This window comes from Gouania willdenowi, chromosome 10 (assembly GCF_900634775.1).
Source record: "Gouania willdenowi chromosome 10, fGouWil2.1, whole genome shotgun sequence".
NCBI lineage: Eukaryota > Metazoa > Chordata > Actinopteri > Blenniiformes > Gobiesocidae > Gouania > Gouania willdenowi.
In genome coordinates this window covers 19,578,922-19,598,145 of record NC_041053.1, presented here as the reverse complement: position 1 = coordinate 19,598,145, position 19,224 = coordinate 19,578,922, and the positions used below count along the sequence as shown (strand labels likewise).

Here is a 19,224-nt window from a genome sequence, read left to right as displayed (position 1 = left end):
TCTTGGTTGGGATTTTTTTTTTTTTTTTTTTAAACCATGAAAAGCAAATCAAACATTAACAAATTATACAATTATGTACAACATCCTAAACTCAAGGCCTGCCACAGCATTCAGTAGATTTTTCTTACAGTAAAAATCACATTATTACACATTACATACATGATTACATATCAAATCAAATGAAAGAAACCAGATTAATCCAAGCTATTTTTTTAAAAAAGTGTGTTAAATCTTACCAGAATTGTGCTGCTGTTGACATTAAGTGATGCAAATGACTACTTACAGATAAAAAAGGAATCTGCTCAAAAGCAAAACAGTTATGCACAAACATCTGAAGCATTACTATATAGTGTTTTACTTCATAATTCCTGTTTCCAGTCCTGTGTCTCCATCCGATGATCAAACATAGTTTGGTTTGCTAAATTAACACATGGCCTAGTTCCAAATATCCATAACTGCGAGCATTACACATTAATACAGCATTTATTCTAGTTTGGTCCACTTGAGTCTGAACTGGGCTTAATGTGGCCCCTGCCACAGTCAATCCTCCTCTTGGGGTCACTGGGGGCACTGTCTTTGGGCGGGGTTTGGCCCGTGGGCCTCTTGTTACACACCATGTCATAGACTTGTAATATTCCCTGTGGACACTAGGGGGGCTTGACTCCGTCACAAACAATAGTACCCACCACTTTTGTCATAATAGACATAATCACGCCTTGTTCCAAATATAAAGTGCTGCTCTTTATATTCTAATGGTTTAAAAATCATCGTGTATCTACACTGTTGTATAAAAGATCAAATAGGATTTTTAAAAAAAAACGGAAAATGAAACCAAATGATGCAAATGTGCAGTTGGTTTAATGGAGGGCGGATAGGTTAGAGCTGGAGTTTATGTTGTGGGGTAATACTGGACAAGAGACGCTCATTGTGGAATAAGAGCGACACAATCCTGGGTGGTGGTATGACTGATAGTGAGTGAGGAGGTAAGCTCTTTGTGTAAGGGTCGGCCCACTGTATTCTCTTTCTTTCATTCTCTCTATCATATTTAAGTTTGACGTCACTGTATGTTTGCTGTATAGTTTTACGCGCGAGCGCACCGAATACAGCCGCACCCTAAGGTTTGTATGGGTGTTTCTAATGGGAGAATCCGCTTTGTTGGCCGCTCTGACAGACACACAGACACAGTCAGTCTGTCTGTCAGTCAGTCGGTGTGTGTTTCCTGCGGCCTGTTTCCTTCAGTGTGTGTGTGTGTGTGTGTGTGTGTGTGTGTGTGAGAGAGAGCAGGCAACATGGCGCACAGAGTTAGGTCAGAGCGGACGGGCCGTGCGATCACTGGCGCTGTGCTTTATTTTCCTCACGTTCACAAACACGCACACGCGCACTAAACACTAGGCCTCGGTCTGCTGTTTAAAGTTCAACAACGCACGGATCAGATGTGATCCATATCTGAGTGTGAAACTAATCATTTGACTTTTAAAGGCTGATTTGTTTTTTTTTCTTGTAAAAGATCACAATAAAAACAATTCGATAACCTGGCGTATACGCGCGTGTACTGTGCACACGCATATCTGTGTGTGTGTGTGTGTGTGCGCGCGTGTGCCGGGGCGAGTGTCACGGCCCTTTGCAGACGGGGGGTTGGGTAGCAGTGCCGATTGGTTGCTGCTCACCAACACAGTCAGCCTGGGCTAGTTTTAACATAACCCGGGGCACCTCGGCACCAGCTCCAACCATGTAGTGAATGAAGCCCGCACTGTGTTAGTGGATGGTGACTGCTGTCAGGATGGCACCGCGAAGTGGAGATCGAGCTTTTATTTTGTGTTTAAGGTGACATTTTATTTTCCTGCTCAGGGCCGCCGCAGATGAAGCTCCTGGGCCTACTACTAGAGCGGCTGCAGCCGACTGGGATTGTGCAGATCTGCCTCCACAAACCCGAGAGAAACGCTCGCTTTGTGCCACATGACCACTGAGCTGGATCCACGCAGAGAGAGAGAGATCCGCAAATGGTGCGTGTTTATTCTTCCACGTGTTGACAGACAGTGGAGCGAACCGAGCGGTGTTTTTTTTTTTTTTTTTTTTTTTTTTGGTCAATCAATAGCAGCTTCCTTCTTCAGTCGGTGTGTTTGTGTGATGGCTCAGTGTCAGCAGCTCATTCACTGTGTGGAGCAGCCATCCATCGCCATGGCTCTCAGTCCCAGGGACAAAGCGCTGCTGCTGCTGCTCTGACCAACACTTTGTGAATGAAACGTGTGATCGCACAAATCCCGAGGCTGTAGGCTGTGTATGTGTGTGTTTTGCCTTGTGCTGTGTCCGACTGGCCTCAAGAATGGAGGCCATTCAGTTTTGGCTTATTGCTGTGCCTGTGCGTGTGTCTGTGTGTGTGTATGTGTGCTCAGTTTTGGGATTTTTGTCGGTTTGCCTTTCAATGACGCTTCTTCAGGAAGAACCAACAAGATATAACTATTAATAACGTTAACATTTCTGTTGTTTTCATACTTGTGAGGTTTTTAGAAAGTAATACATACTGCTTATCTTATAGGAAACATTATACTATACTATAACACTACTGTTTTTAACTGGAACACAATGCACACAGACATTTTACAGTGATAATAATAATAATAATGCATTAGATTTTATATAGTGCTTCTCATAGACACTCAAAGCACTTAACATTGATGTGCATTATTCTTTCACTCCACTGGTGGTAAGCTACTATTGTAGCCTCCGACCACCACCAACACTCACACTCCAAATTCAAATTCATACTAGGCAATGTGGGTGAAGTGTCTTACCCAAGGACACAACAACATATACCACTACAACAACTGCCACCCACCTGTGCAACTTTACTATAGCTTTATTAATGATCTATTATCCTAATCATATTGCTTGAAATGACATTGTGAACTGTACTCAGAATCAGGACCACCAGGAAAAGTGGAGATCTGCAGGTCTTGACAGGTCCTGAGTATACAGTAGGTGTTGACTGCAGAGGTAGAGAAAGTGGATGACTGTCAAAACTATTCAGAATCAACAATAATAATGCATAATAAGATGAGTTTAAGAGGTGTAATTGTAACAGAAATATGTCACACAAACTGGAAGAGAAGGTTTGGCCTCATGTCTGGTTTGGAGACAGTGGCTAATCTGGAGGTGGCAGTGATGGAGATGCTGATGAGATAAAGTCCCCATTCACCTGTTTTTGTGTTAAAACCTTTCTGTATTTCATTTGACAGGATAAAGACATGACACCATGAATCAGTCTTACAGACCGGGTGTTCGGGTGGGCTCAGCATTTGACTCAAACCGACAAGAACTGAGGTCCCATGTTGGTCTCGTGGGCACTTCTTATGGAAACCAATGTGGAAGCATCACAGCAAAGCCAGGATCCAACCAGTTCTCATCCACACACCTGCCAAGTTCTAGCCTCAAACAGCCTGCTTTCATGGGATTTACCCAGACTGATAGATCTCACTGTTACAATCCACTGAGGAGGCCTCAGGATGGGTCCACTACTCTGGGAAGAGATCTTCTTCATTCTCGCAGCAGCTTGCGCTGTGCTAGTCCGATCAGTGACGATGATGAGTTTGAGGCACCGTCGATTCAGCTACCGTCATCACCAGACAATGATGACTCTGAGACTTTTGGCAGTTTACGGGACGTGAGCAGAAATGGGTTCTCCTCTCATAGTACTGACAGCTTTGATCACTGTTCTCCCACCCCAAATGGATACCTACACTTTGAGTCCACACTGTTTGACAGCAGCGACATTAGAGAGGAGGGGGAATGTGGTGAGGAACCAGGGACTTTTCACCACTCTCCAAAGTTGGTTCAGGATCGAACTGTCGCTGATCGCAAGACCACCTGTACCTCAAAGGTGGACAAGAGGATTTACAAACCGACACTGTTTAACCTCATGTCCAAAACTATATCTGAACTCAACCCTACACTCAGCCCCAGCGCACTGCCAGAAATCACTATGAGGGATAGATGGAGCTTTGGAGCTCAATCAGACAGTGATGGTGAACATGGCTCTCCTATTGACCCAGGACTTATTTCACCAGCTGGCACCAACTCCAATGTGAGTCTCAGTCTCCGCGGATACTTTGTTGAAAACGCTGGATTTTAAAAATCATGTTTTAATGGGTAAAATAAGTAATGAGTTAAACCACTGTTTTCTATGTGATTACCATTGTGATAAATGTTGTGAAATACACGCAACTCCTGATCATCACTAAAACCAGTTAGTATTAATTCAAAATTCAACAGATTAAATGTATTTGGACACCAACGAAGCAGAAAGTGCATTTAATATTGTGATTAGGGATGTCCCGATACAACTTTTTCACTTTCGATATAATACAGCTATTACAGCCTTGCGTATCGGCCGATATCGATATTGATCCGGTACGATATCAGCACGAATCATACATACTTTTATTACTTATTTTGTATTGTGGAATGTTAGAAAAGGCTTGATCAAGTGATGTTACTCAAACAGAGAACAATAGTCAGCAACAGTAGGTATGAGAAAAACTGACACATTTATTATTAACCAATTGGTTACAAACATTTTCATCTTCAACATAATATCTACAGTATTCTACAATTTAATAAAATAAATGATAAGACCAGCACCAACATTAAGGTGCATTACCGCCACCTACTTTGTTGGAGTGTGAACCACAGTCACCTACGGATAGAAGTGCTGGAGCAGAAAATTTTGTCGAAGCGCTTATATCAGTGATTTTAGATGAAGTTGGATAAAATCCGATATTAGTTTTTTTGGCAGATATCGGAACGATATCCGATATCAATATCGGATTGAGACACCTCTAATTGTGATACTATGTGAATAGACGTTATCTCATTATGTGTTCTCATGACCTGATGGAACAGCATCAAGTCATGTTTTAATGAATATATTGTGCTGATCAGTCCAACAGCCCGAAGAAAAAGCCTCTTCCTGCAGTGAAGTACATGGAAGGAGACTTGGTTTGGGCAAAATTCAACAGACGACCATGGTGGCCCTGCCAGGTCACCTGTGACCCAGACCAGGGGGTTCACACGAAGATAAAAGGTACCGTAAATGTCATTTTTTAATGTATTCAAGATTTAGCTGAAAACACAGTACAGAGTAAACAAATATTTTTTGTTTCTGTTTTTTTATTTTCAGTCCCAAGTCCTCGTCCCTGTCGGGTTTATTTTTTGGAAACAATTGGAGAGATAATTGAACGTGCCTGGGTCCCAGCAACTGCAGTCTTTCCTTTTGAAGGAGGCCATCAGTTTGAGGAGCTTCCTGTGCTGAGACGGCGAGGCAAACAGAAGGAGAAGGACTACAAATACACAGTACATTAAATATATCATATTACACAATGTGATGCTGATTCTTTTAGAGGATTTTAAATGTTTTTTGTTTTTGTTTTAATCTTTAAAATGTTCACTCTGTTCTTGGCAGATACCTAAAAGTTTGCAGACTGCATGGAAGGTCGGTGTGGCAGAAGCAGAGTATCTGCTCCCAGGTCGACAAAAGAAAAATGAAAGTGGGATTTTAGCTTCGATCAATGGAGAAGAACGTATACCGAGTCCACATCTGACTGAAACGCCAACAAAGACTGCTTGTCTATCTCTGGACTCCACTTTATCCCCATTACTTTGCACATCTCCCGATGGAAATGAAAACCCTCTGAGTAAAAACTCATATATTCCAACTAACAAGACTAAAACTTGTAGAAGGAAAAAGAAACGTTTGTCGGACATATTTGGTCATATGCTTGGTGGATCGAAGGAATCATCTGCTCTCACGAGAGCGTCTGATCGGTTTCACCCAACAACCTGTGCACTGAAAGAAGAGTCCAAGGACTCACCTTATGCAGACCTGGAGTCTGTCCCGATGCTGCATCGTCCGAAACGTACAGTCCTGTCCTCACCTCAGGACACCAAACAGAAAGATAAGTTTCAGAAAGTAAACCAACGTACAGACTCATTTTTTAACAAAATAACAACTCTTAAAGATGGGAATTGTAAACAGGATTTGGGCAGCTGTGAAGCACTTACCTTCTCTTCAGGTGAAGAACCGTCTCAGGAACCTTTAGCCAGCAGTCGCCTCATGAGGAGGAAGGCAGAAGACACTGACCTCAAAGATGCACTGGGCACAAATCAAGACTCAACAGAGGCGTCTACTGAAGATAGCAAAACTACTGGTGTTCCTATCAAAGCTAAGAGGACTTCAAATCATGAATCCCCCAGCAAAGAGTTCTTCTCCATGAATTACAGCTCCCCAAAGAGGCCCAAGCCCAAGATGAATCAGAAACAAACTCACAATGGCTCATTCAGTGGCTCAAGTGGATCTATGATACACCCTGTTCAAATCAAAACAGAAAATATTTCTACAGATCTCAAAACCATTTCCCCTTCCCGGTCCTTGTCTCCTATGGATGCACTTGTCAATGTCAAAGAAATTAAGTTCAAATCAGTTGTGAGAGAGGACCGTGGTGAATCAGAGCATTTTCAGCCCAACTCCAATTATAAGTTCAGTACATTCCTTATGCTACTAAAAGACATGCATGATACCAGAGAACAGGAAGGCAAACCTTTGATGGTTCCACCTCCACCGGTTCTAATCAAAGAGGAACCGCTTGTTATTCCTACAGCTACAGAAAGTGAACAAAAATTAGGCTCATATGATGGATCACATCATCTGATCAAACTTGAAAATGGCCAACCAGGAAAATCCAAGTCATTGCCAAATACAGGGATTAACATAAAGAATTGGACTAAGAATGGCAGAGAAGCTTGTGGAAACTCTCAGTTTGGAAGCCCAGACAAGCAGCGCAGGAAGCAAAGACTACCAGCCAAACTGGAACTGAGCCCACCAGACCTTTCCTCAGAACTGGCTGACCTGTCTTACGGCAGAGAGTTTGTTAGCGGCCACGCTGACTTGGCTGCTACCGGCTTGGATTCTCCTGTGGCTCACAGCTACCTCGATACGAGCTCTGATTCAATGGCACCAAAGAAGCACTGGTTGATGATGGTTGATGATGAAGATGGTGATGCTGCTAAGGATAAGGATCGTGCTTTGATGGAGTTGAAAAAGTCTGAAACCAGCACAACATCTTTGGATCTGGATGTTTCAATTGAGAAGCTCACAGAAAATGAGTCAAATCTCTCAGATACAAGCAGCACTTCCAGTAAGATACATGAAGAAACCGCTTATTTGTTCACATGGATTGTCAAAAATGTTTTGCTGCTGGTGTGATGTTGGTTGTTTGCTTTTGCAGGAAATTCAGAGAGCAAACGTCCCAGGAAACCGACTAAAAGGCTTCTTGAATCCACCGAGGAGTATGAAGAAATGTTTTCTCCAAAAAAGAAACCCACTAACCTGACTTCTGAGTCCTTCAAAATGGTAAAAACTGAAGCCACGTATATTGTACAACACTTTGGGGCCTTTAAATCTTAGCAATAATATGGTTCAGTCTCTTAATCTCATAGAATGAGAAGTTCCTCTTTTCATTTATTGGCAAATTTCTTCTTTCATCTTCTTTGGTATCCAGAGGTGTCTGGTACATATGTGTCTTAGCCATAAATCACAGACTCCTGTTCTATTGACATTGGACTCATGTGAATACTTGTGTAGTGTTCAAACCAAATCAACAGGGTTTCAGGGCCTATCAGACAAATATCAAAAAGTACAGAAATAATCATTTTATCAGGGTATCCCATATTCAATTGCTGGCCACCTACACCTTGTGACTTAACTAACTTCCTGCAGTTGTGTAATGAGTTTGCTAAAAATCTGCATCTTGAATGTCTTTTGAAAACATTTGACTTTGTAGATCATCCACCACAATGTTAAACAGACTGTTCGGTGTGACTGTCCTTCTGCTTGTTTTTAGGAAACTTCTGAAATGACTGCATTCGATGATCTCAGCTGCTCATCAGAAATGGTTCCCTCCGCTTCCTCCTCTCCCCGCCCGCTGAAACAAAGACCATCGGAAGACCAGCTCTCTCTTGTAGCACCTCCTGTATCTCCTGATAATGTACAACCGAGCTTTGACACCGAGGAGGCTGAAGAAAAAGATCTACCTTCTGAGACAGGTACACAGTTGTGTATAAATAAATCAGGACAGCTTGTTTTATCCTAATAGGGCAGTTATTGTCAGCTCACCTCTGCATACACGTAACAAGTCTAATAAATAATTTACAGTTGCACAATTATTTAAAAGCCTCAGAAATCATGCACGGATAGATAAGTTGCAGTTGCATTACACAAGTTGTATAGGTATGGTCTGTTGTACCCTTTCAATTATACTCATTGACCTTTACATTTGTATAATACAGATACCTGTATGTAATGTTGTTACATTTTTTGCTGTAGACTCGACATCAGTGGCCCTTGTGAAAAAACGGCCAAGAAAGTCATTGCACAAAATCCTTGAATGCACCATAGAGGAAGTACCTGTTGCCTCTAAAGACACAAAGGTATGATACTGAGTTGGATTTAGGCCTGTTTGCAGACAAGCAAAGCAAAGGACATTACATTTACTTATATCCACATGTGCACTATGTTACAACCACTCTAAAGTTTTGTTTTTTTTATTCTATAGGAACTAAAGCGCTACAGTGGAATCACATCGGAAGTGAAGGTGTTGGTCAAGAAAGCTCAAGTATGATGAAAGTTTTATCAACTTATTTTCAGCCATAGTGTTTCCCATGCTTAACACCGAAAAACATCTCTTGTTGTGTAGTTGGGATCTCTATTGAAAAAGAGGTCTGTGCCCAGCTCGCCACCTGCTCCCTCACAGAAAAGTCCACCGAGCTCTGAAGTATCCACATTCCCAAAGCAGGAAGCGGAAGAGGAGGCCTGCAGCAGTGAGGACAACCCAGATGTACACACTGAAACCCTGAAGCCAAAATCAGAGGTGTGCATGTTAGAATGAGAAAAGTAAAAAAAGGGGGTTTAACAGTGCTTGAATAAACCAAACATCTTTCCCTGCTGCAGGAGCAGCCTGTTGGTCTGAATGATAGCCTTTCCTCCCCAGTAGATGTGAAAGTGAGAATAGGAGCAGCATGCTTGAAGGAGAATGTTTGCCAGGTGAGACAGGATCTCAGAAATGTTGTGTTTCCTGCTTTTGTTTGTGATGTTTTGTCTGATTTGGAACCATGTTTATTTGTGCAGGTGTGTGAGAGAACCGGTGACCTAATGGTGTGTGACGGTCACTGCTTTGGAGCTTTCCACCTGCAGTGCATTGGCCTGTCTGCATCTCCCAAAGGGAAATTCATTTGTCCAGAATGCAACAGTGGTTTGTACACAATAATCACTCAATTTTAATTTTCACCAAACTTTTTAAAAATGTTTTTTGAACAAATTGAATGTGTGTTCCTCTCAGGTGCTCACACATGCTTTGTGTGTAAAAAGTCTGGTAGTGGAGTGAAGCGCTGCATGATACCACTGTGTGGGAAGTTCTACCACTCTGATTGTATACTGGCCTACTCAGCCACTCAGCTCCATAATAAAGGCTTTCGCTGTTCACTACATGTGTGCCTCTCCTGCTACGTCGCCAACCCTCTCAACATCGGCAGCTCCAAAGGTGAACACCTCAGCCTTTTACAGCGCTTATATTATCAAGTCTAATGTGAAAAATCCAGCAGAATCAAACCTTTTATTCCCATGTGTGTGTCAGGTCGATTGGCTCGGTGTGTGCGCTGCCCAGTGGCATATCACGCCAATGACAACTGCATGGCAGCTGGCAGCCTGGTGCTGGCCAACAATAGCTTCCTCTGTCCAAACCACTTCACTCCACGCAAAGGCTACAAGAACCACGAACACATCAACGTCAGCTGGTGCTTCGTCTGCTCCGAAGGTGACTCATCCATCACTTTCTCTCTTTTTGAAATCACATACGCTTTTTTCTTTGAATCTGGATAGAAATATTTTACATATAGTTCACACTTACAAACAGCTTCTGATTCAAGTCGCATTCATTTGTGAGCGATATCGTCATAATATGACAAAATCCATCATTTGTTGGCAGATGTATATTGTATTGACTGCATTTTGGATGTATTGCATTGAGAGCCACAAGCCCTTTTGAAAGCTTTTAAATGATATAACAGTGTTATAACAGATGCTGGCTGTAGTTTTACATTTATTTAAACATATATGACTTTTTGTAAAAAGGTTTATAATATTAGAAAAAATATGAAAAAGAAGGCCATTAAAGATTGCATCAGAAGAGCCTTCTCTAAGCATTAGCAGCGGTGTAAAGAGTACTGATATTTCCTACTCAAGTTGAAGTAAAAAAAAATAGCTTGATTAAATAGTGCTCAAAGTAAAAGTTACTACACGTAGTTACTTTCACCCTCCACATTTATTTTTGATAATAAATCTTGTCACGGTTCCCTTTCATACAGAAAACGTCTCATGTATAAACTTTAAAAGGAAGAGACAAAATCTTACTCAATTGCAACTTCATTTATTTTCCATAAAGGCATCTGTATAAAATAAAAGATTTGTCAAAATGAATGATTCATTTTTAAATAAAATAACGCCAACCTGAACTGAGGAAAGTGGCTGGGTGTTGATAACTAAGAACATATGGATTTTGTTCAATGTGCCAAGTCAGCAGTTTATGACGAGACCATGAAACGGAAATAATAAAAAAAAAAATCACAAAAAATAATAATTTACTCATTAACGGTTGGGTGTAGAAATGTAATAAATTACTTTACTTCTTTTAAAATGTACTTAAGTATGAGTACTTGCAATCTTTTACTTTCACCTCTGAGTATTGCATACGCCACAATACTAGCACTGGTGTGACATGTGTTGTTTGTTTGGTGTTATGCAGGAGGAAGCCTATTGTGCTGTGAAGCCTGTCCTGCTGCTTTCCATCGGGAGTGTTTAAACATAGAGATGCCTCAGGGGAGCTGGTTCTGCAATGACTGCAAAGCTGGAAAAAGGTCTCGAATCAAAGACATGCTCTGGGTGAAATGGGGGCGCTATCGGTAAGGATGCCACAGTGTCTGTTTACTCCCGACTCTACGCAACTGTGAATGCATTTAGACGCATATTTATGAATCCTGTTATTTTCTTCAGGTGGTGGCCTGCTGAAGTCTGTCTGAACAAAGATGTCCCAACCAACATCTTACGGCTGAAACACGAGGTAGGAGAATTCCCAGTGCAGTTCTTCGGTTCCAAAGACTTTGTGTGGACGTACCAGGCCAGGGTCTTCCCCTACATGGAGGGAGACACTCACAACATTGAAAAAATGGCCAAAGGTGCAGACACAGTGTACAAGAAAGGTAAGCAGAAAACTATGTATGTTGTCTAGGTTTCAGTCTTAATGCTTGGCTGTTGATTTGCAATTCTTGGTGATTCATCTGAAACTGTTTGTCTTTTAGCGCTGGCTGAAGCAGCTGAGAGGTTCAAAGAGCTTCAGGTAGAAAAAGAAATGAAGCAGCTTCAGGAAAACAAAAAGAATAACAAAAAGCCTCCTCCATTTAAACCTATTAAGGTACAGCCTGTTGCTGAACAGAGCTTCTCTTTGACTGACAATAAAAGTCCAAACTGACAAGCTGTATATTGCTGTGATGCAGGTAAACCGGCCTATTGGGAAGGTGCAGATCATCACGGCTGACTTGTCAGAGATCCCCCGTTGTAACTGTAAAGCATCAGACGAGAACCCATGTGGCATCGACTCAGAGTGCATCAATCGCATGCTGTTGTACGAGTGTCACCCTCAAGTGTGCGCAGCAGGGGAGCGATGTCAGAACCAGACGTTTACCAAACGAGAGTACACAACTGTGGAGATTTTCAGGACTCTGTCCCGGGGCTGGGGTTTACGTGGCATTTCAGATATCAAAAAGGTTTGTTTGAGAAACTCAATTCTAAGCCTTTACCGCATGTTGATCTTTCCTCTTTGTCCACCCTGTAAAGGGAGCCTTTGTGAGTGAATATGTGGGTGAGGTGATAGATGAGGAAGAGTGTCGCGCCAGGATCCGTCACGCTCAGGAAAATGACATCTGTAACTTCTACATGCTAACACTGGACAAGGTAACGCGCACACTGGTATTGCAACATGGCGCCACAATGTTAAAAGCATATTTAGACCAAACAGACAATCTTTTGGAGAAGGGAATCAGTGGTCTGCCTCTCCAGTATGTCAAAAAAACAATACAAAGTAGCAGCGGCAGCCAAAACCTGAAAATCGGAGGCACTCTTGAGGTGTAAAATCCTTTATTTAATGCAAGGATGTCATGTCGACGCATTTCAACTCGTCTTCATCAGGACATGATTAAAGCAAGTAAAAACAGGTGTTTATGTGCTGTGCAAGAGAGATCATGTGACCAAAAAACATTAAAAACATACATATACAGGCAAGCATTAAACAATAAAGATATTGTTAGGAGCTATTTAAAGGCACGCCGTGGACTTTTTGACCTAAATTGTGGAACCATGAGCTATTTTAAATGATTCTTCAGGCCAATATACAGCGCTTGACAGTATCAATGCTCCGAGCGGAGCTGCCCTCTTGAAATTCAGACTATATAAGTTTGGAGAGACGGACTGTCTCATAGACTGTAGCCGCGGCGCTAGTCCAGCCCCGGTTTGCACTCCAGGCCTTAGAGCCAGTCCTTATCCCGAAGTTACAGGTCAACTACCGTCTGCACACACACAATCAAAAGATGAAGGGAGGCTGGCCCGACTGACTTTGCGACAGTGCTGCAGCGCTTGTGGCCACTAGGGGTGCTTGTGTGAAAGTTACCGGTCTAGCGCCCCTAGTGGCCACAAGTTACACAGCGTGCCTTTAAAAGATAGGTATCTATTTCATAATACTAATATATTATATTTATCATTTTATAAGGATTATACACATTATTTAAGACCAAGTAGCTCATCAAGTAGTTCATATTAATATATTATATTTAGAATTATAAAAAGCAGACAAGATAATCTTTATTTCTTTTACTAGGCTACATACCTGTTTATCCATTATATTTAATTCACATGTGCCAAACTCAAGGCCCGGGGCCATATCAGGTTCATTAGGGCATCCAATTCGGCTTTCAGGAGCAAGTACAAAGTACAGAAAAATCCTTATTATTTCTATAAACTACCAAATGATTCATATACAGTATATATATATATATATATATATCAATTCCTTCAAACTCACAAATTCAGTTAAACTCCACGATATTTGCAGTCGCTATTTTCCTATGCTTTTATCACAAGACTAATCGCAGTCTTTGAAATTGCTGCAATTTCTTACAACCAATCGCACAAAATTGCCCTAAATTACACTGGCATTGTTTACAAAATTGAGGAATTTTCAAGAGAAGATCCATCACTGATAACTGTTCTTTATTGCTTGGATATAATTAGTGCCTTACTTATTGTATATGTGTCAGTTATACGTGAAAGTGCAAACAAGGGTGCAATATTGATAAAATTGCCTTTTTACCAACTAAAATCTGGAGCCCACTTGAGATCAAACTGCTCCACAAAAATGTGTTTGACACCCGTGATTTAAAAAAGTTGATCTTGGGGATCACATGACTAATACAAATGAGAATGTTTTTTCTTTGGCTTCTGGCAGGACCGAATCATAGACGCCGGCCCCAAAGGCAACCAGGCTCGTTTCATGAACCACAGCTGCCAGCCTAACTGTGAGACTCAGAAGTGGACTGTGAACGGAGATACCAGAGTAGGACTGTTTGCACTACAGGACATCCCACAAGGTGTGGGGGCGCCGCCTTAAGGAGTTTCTCTGTCCTGTTTAGAATAAACAAAATAGTAGTTATTCTGTTTCATGTGCTATTAACACATGGTCTGATGCAGGTGTGGAGCTGACTTTTAACTACAACCTGGAGTGTCGGGGTAATGGAAAGACTGCCTGTAAATGTGGCTCTCCCAACTGTAGCGGATTTCTTGGTGTTAGACCAAAGGTAGAGATTTGCTGACTTGTTTGATTGTGATTTTTGGTCACATTACGCTGTGATCAGCTTGAGTAAGACCTTTTTTTGTTTGTTTTATAGAATCAACCTCCACCGGAGAAACTAAAGGAAGGGAAACGGAGGAAGAGGAAAACCAAGCAAGAAGTAAAGAAGGAGAGGGAGGACGAGTGCTTCAGCTGTGGGGACGGGGGACAGATAGTGTCCTGTAAGAAGCCAGGATGTCCAAAGGTCTACCACGCGGACTGCCTTAATCTGGCAAAGAGACCTGCAGGTGAATACAGAAGAAGGCTAGTCATTTTGAAACAATGGGACTCAAGTAGTGCATCTGACTTGACCTAAAATATTGTGTTTTTAACCAATTTTTCAAATAGTTTACTGTGGAGAAGACTTTACTTCTGGTTGTAGCGGTATTTTGACCGTTTCACATGCATCAGAGGAAATAAATGTTATAATCCCCCCTATTGGACTGGCGCCCTGTCCAGGGTGTACCCCCACCCAGCGCCCTATGAGAGCCGGAGATTGGCACCGGCAGACCCCCGCGACCCTGTTAAACGGGAATAAGCGGGTATGAAGATGGATGGATGGATCCCCCCTATTCATGGAGAGGCTACTATAGACATAATTAAGTACACAAACTCCAGAGGTAGAAGTACATTTGATAATCCTAATTTCTGTTTTAAATTACCATGATCAAGTTGAACCTGGATGATCATTACACATCCATAAAAACATTATATTGAACATCTAGTGATAACGCTTATTTTCCAGAGGCAACACTATACCTCTTAAAAAATGCCAATGTTTGCTGTAAGGATCCTTGTATTATTTACTTTGTCATAAATTGGTCATGCACTAATACTGATTTTATTTTCACAACTGATACAATAACTTTGCAAACCACTGGACACATATTTGATAAAAGCGCCAACATTTCCCCCCCAAAATTCTGAATTTAAATACAAACTCAAGTATAGAAACATAACTTTTGAGAAAATAATGTGTAAGGAAAAAAAATGTAGTTAAGAGTTTAGAAACAATATATAATTTAACATAAGGAATCTTAAAAAAAAAAAAAAAAATCCCCTCTTTTAGGAATCTTTGCATTCCATATAAGTGTTGAGTCTCACATCTTGGGCATGTACACACAGGTGCATCTTAGAGTGTTTAACTGCTATAAGCTTTGTTTACCTGGAAATTCTGCTTTGTTTGGCCTCATGTGAACACGCTACTAAAGTCTAGAGCATTTTCAATCAAATTCACAACTCTGGCAGAAAGCTGACTGACAACTCTTATGCAGAGTGTGGATTTCTATAGAAACTCATCATAATAATGAGGTTTTAACGTGTTTAGTGGGATCTGATGGCTCTATCATCTCAGGGAGAACACACACAGCATGGCTCTGTGACACACTGAGAAGAAGCAAGTGAGGCGTCACTTACTTGCTTCACCTTTGCTTGTTCGTTCACTTCACACTATGGCTTTTTGCAGCTGAAGATAATATCCACGCTGTACTATCTGAGTTATAGTGCATCACAAACAAGCAGTGATACAACTGACTAGGTTTTCCTGTGAGTTTGGATCAATTCCAAAAGTGCATTGTGAATGCAAACAGAATTAAATCAAGGTGTTATACGTGGTAAATATATGTTCAAATTGTCTTATTGAGTTGATTAAAAAAAAGAGTTATTGGGCTGATAATTGTTGTCACTAAAAAAACTATAAATCTTCCATTTATATTTGTAATATAGATTAATTGGGTAACACTTTCCTTGAAGTTTTATAAATAAGGCTGACATTATTTTGTCATTATCTGTTATAAAGTGTTGTTCGCTAAATTATGACACCTTTGGAGCTATGTTGGCAATATCTAGGTTAGGTGAAAGGATCTAGTGGGGTTAGGTAGGGTTAGGGGTTAGAGTAATGAAGGGTAACAAATGACACTTTATTCATGCTAATGACAGGTGTAATAATGACAGCGTAATGCAATGGTTCTCAAACCTTTTTGGCTCAAGTACCCCCTTTCTTTTATTTCTGAATCCAAGAACCCCCTTTGTTCGACTACAACATTTTGCTTAGAAAACTATTTAAAAACAACTAATGATGGAATGAATGAGTGACAACACACATTTTGAATATTCTAATTTAGCAAATAAGTGGAAAGAAACAGTATTTAGTGCAGCAGTTCCCAACATTTTTGGGATCGTGACCCCATTTTGATATCAAGAATTTCTGGTGATCATAAAAACCTTATTTTTCTCGAATTATTTTTTGATCATGTTTCAACTCAGATGTTCCTTTTTTATTTTTGAGTTAAACTAGATTTATTTTTCACAAAGTGAAAGTATTGAACTACAGTTAAGATTGTGTGTGGTTTTATTTTAATTTTTCATAACTCTTAGGCGACCCCAAATAAATTCCAGGCGACTCCACTCAGGGTACCGACCCCAATGTTGGAAAAACCTTGATTTAGTGGCTCCTGGGGAGGAATCAATTCTGACACTTTATATGTTAGTTTTCCTCTCTCTCTCTCTCTCTCTCTCTTTCTCTCTCTCTCTCTCTCTCTCTCTCTCTCTCTCTCTCTCTCTCTCTCTCTCTCTCTCAATTACCCCCTGTAGTGCCATCACGTACTTTTAGGGGTACTCATACCCCCATTTATTAACACTGGTGTAATGTATAAAACTTCAAGTGTTACCAATAATTCTCTGTTAGTTTACATCTATCCGTACATCTATTGTAATGTGTAAATCATGTCCTCAGGGCACATGGACTTGTTATATTTTGTCGTTGTTGTATCTATGTATTCTAATATAAGTGATCTTGTCGTCAGGGCGATGGGAGTGTCCTTGGCATCAGTGTGACGTGTGCGGTAAAGAAGCAGCTTCCTTCTGTGAGATGTGTCCCAACTCCTTCTGTAAGGAGCATCGAGACGGGATGCTCTTCGTCTCCAAGCGCGATGGAAAGCTGTGCTGCAACGAACACGATCCCTGTGGGCCTGACCCGCTGGAGCCGGGGGAGATCCGGGAATACGTGCCTGACGTGACCTCTGTGAGGCCTGGGAAACTGTCTGCGTCCGTCACCCCCTCGCTGACTGCTGACTCAAGGAGATCATCTGCTTGTACTGCTTCTTCTTCTTCTTCTTCTTCTTCTGGTGGGGAAGGAGAATCCAAGCCTGATCCTCCTCCTCGTCTCTACATCAACACAAAGACCGCTACCTCCAGCTTTGTCCCCTCCAGCAGGTCTCGCCTCACCAGCACAACTGATGGGAAGACTTTCTCCAAGCTGCAGAGGGAGGGTGTGGAGCTAGAGGAAGGGGAGGTGTGTGGGATAGAGGTAGAAGAGGCGGATGAGGTAGATGATGAAGACGATGACGATGATGATGAAGAAGGGGAAGACAGTGAACCGGAGGAAGTGGAGGTTGTGTTGGATGAGGAGGGTGAAGAGGAGGAGCCTCTGTGTGAAAGCAGCATGCTGGAGGAGGGAGATGAAGAAGAGGAGGAGGAGGAGGAGGATGGAGAGGATTTAAACTCTTGGGATGAGGATGATGATGATAATGATGAGGAGGAAGAGGAGTGGAGAGGATGATGTGTGACCTAAAGAAAACCTTTCATTAGGCATTGAAGGAAGTGATAGAGTTTATTATGTTGGTCTCTACTTGAATGCAACACCAACGTTACGTCCTCATCTCCAGACTGCAGAACTGATTCTGGGGCTGTGTACTGGTGCTAACGTCTGTGTGTTGTTTTGGGTGCTCTTCATTTCTCCTCACTTTGTTTACAAGTGTTTGGCCTTTTTTAAAAAAAAAAAAAAATGAAGAAGAAAAAAAAAAAAATTGGAAAAAAAATTGGAAAGATTAACACGGCCAAACTTCCATCGTAAGAGCATCACATGTCGCTGTTACTGTCTTAACGTTCACCTTTCCACAGGATTCATCAAACTAGTATTTCCAATTACCCTTAGGAACAGCATTACCCTTTAGCTGCTTGTACATTGAAAAAAAATAAAAAGCAACTGAACTCAACTCAGAACAAAATATGGTTCACTTTGGATCATCTCTGACTACACCAAATATTCACATTTTATAGTCATAAAATACCACCTAAAGGGACCAATGGTTTAAATTAAATGATGAACTCATGAGTCATGACTTTTGTTGATGCGTCATAAACATCTTCAGGATTTATCTTCTCAGTTTATTTAACATCTTGAATTTGTGCAAACATGTTGGAATATTCCAGGTAAGGCGTGTACTCCTGTTCAATATTGACATGATTATATTTATCTTCCGTGTCTATGTGCAGGAGCCTTTCATAGATGACATTGTGCACAAAACAGGGAGAATACACTCTGAACACAGACACTTTATAATGTATAGATGTTTTACACTGTAGGAGATATAGTCTACCAAAGTACTATAGAAAATAATAATGCTTACATACCAGTTGTCCATATATATATTTCGCACAAAGGTTTTTGATTTTGAACACTTTTTTCTAATAAGGAATTATATATATTATAATGTAAACTTAAGTACTGGAGTGTGTTATCACTTCTTACAAATTCAATATTGAGATCAGTCATGATGGAGTATATTAAATTTATTATTTAATTACCAGCAAGATTATTATGCAAAGACTGATAAAAAAAATAAATTAAAAAAAACATTACATTCCATGTACAATAAAGAACTAAACAGAAAATAAAAAGTGAATAATTCAGAGGTCACTCAAACGACAATTTTCCATAATTTGGGAAATTTTCACAGCAGCTTTAAAATTAGACAAAAACTAAATGTTTTTTTTTTTTCAAAATGAGCCAAATTTATTTTTAAACCTACTTTGACAAAAATGAAGAGAGGGAAAACTTAAGCAGGACAAAACCTGTCAAAAGTATAAATAAAAAACATATAAATAAATATTGGAATAAATAAAATAATGAATAAATAAATAATTAAATGCGTGAATAAATAAATAAAAACTGGTAAATAAATGGGATATAAATAATGAAATGTCTGAAATGTATTTCTACATTTATTTATTACATAAAAACTAGAATCTCGACACAAAATCCAATTCTGTAATGACATCCCAAAAGACTGTGTGCTAACGTAAAAATGAATAATGCTCAACAGTCTCACAATAAATACACAAAAAACAGCATCAAATATAGGATCTATGGTGGTAAGAGGTTTAACGCATAAACATTATTTAATGTCAATGGTTTAACGCATACGAGTTTGCGGCATACTGTACATCAGGGCGAAGAAGC

At 40.6% G+C, this 19,224-nt stretch overlaps 1 protein-coding gene across 3 annotated transcripts; it reads left to right on the top strand.

The window, feature by feature from the left end:
* Window positions 1-861: 861 nt before the first annotated feature.
* On the top strand, window positions 862-17,957 carry LOC114471094 (histone-lysine N-methyltransferase NSD2-like). Of its 3 annotated transcripts, none has more exons than XM_028459675.1 (24): window positions 862-983; window positions 1,849-2,003; window positions 3,237-4,081; window positions 4,939-5,080; window positions 5,177-5,349; window positions 5,459-7,190; window positions 7,281-7,405; window positions 7,896-8,097; window positions 8,378-8,481; window positions 8,607-8,666; window positions 8,748-8,921; window positions 9,002-9,094; window positions 9,179-9,302; window positions 9,390-9,590; window positions 9,684-9,863; window positions 10,851-11,007; window positions 11,099-11,304; window positions 11,404-11,516; window positions 11,599-11,868; window positions 11,939-12,055; window positions 13,602-13,743; window positions 13,844-13,950; window positions 14,041-14,230; window positions 16,787-17,957. In XM_028459675.1, exons 3-24 carry the CDS (start codon window positions 3,254-3,256, stop codon window positions 17,539-17,541), a joined length of 6,195 nt encoding a protein of 2,064 aa, XP_028315476.1. In that variant the 5' UTR covers window positions 862-983; window positions 1,849-2,003; window positions 3,237-3,253; the 3' UTR covers window positions 17,542-17,957. The 3 variants fall into 3 exon arrangements, with proteins under 3 accessions (XP_028315476.1, XP_028315477.1, XP_028315475.1); XM_028459676.1 differs by lacking the exon at window positions 862-983 and adding an exon at window positions 1,087-1,118; XM_028459674.1 differs by lacking the exon at window positions 862-983 and having other exon boundaries at window positions 1,540-2,003.
* Window positions 17,958-19,224: the final 1,267 nt, after the last annotated feature.

Coding starts and splice junctions, on each gene's coding strand:
- LOC114471094 (XM_028459675.1), top strand. CDS start 3,254: ATGAATCAGTCTTACAGACCGGGTGTTCGGGTGGGCTCAGCATTTGAC. Junction 5,081..5,176: donor GGTTCACACGAAGATAAAAG/GTACCGTAAATG, acceptor TTTTATTTTCAG/TCCCAAGTCCTCGTCCCTGT. Junction 9,864..10,850: donor GTGCTTCGTCTGCTCCGAAG/GTGACTCATCCA, acceptor GGTGTTATGCAG/GAGGAAGCCTATTGTGCTGT.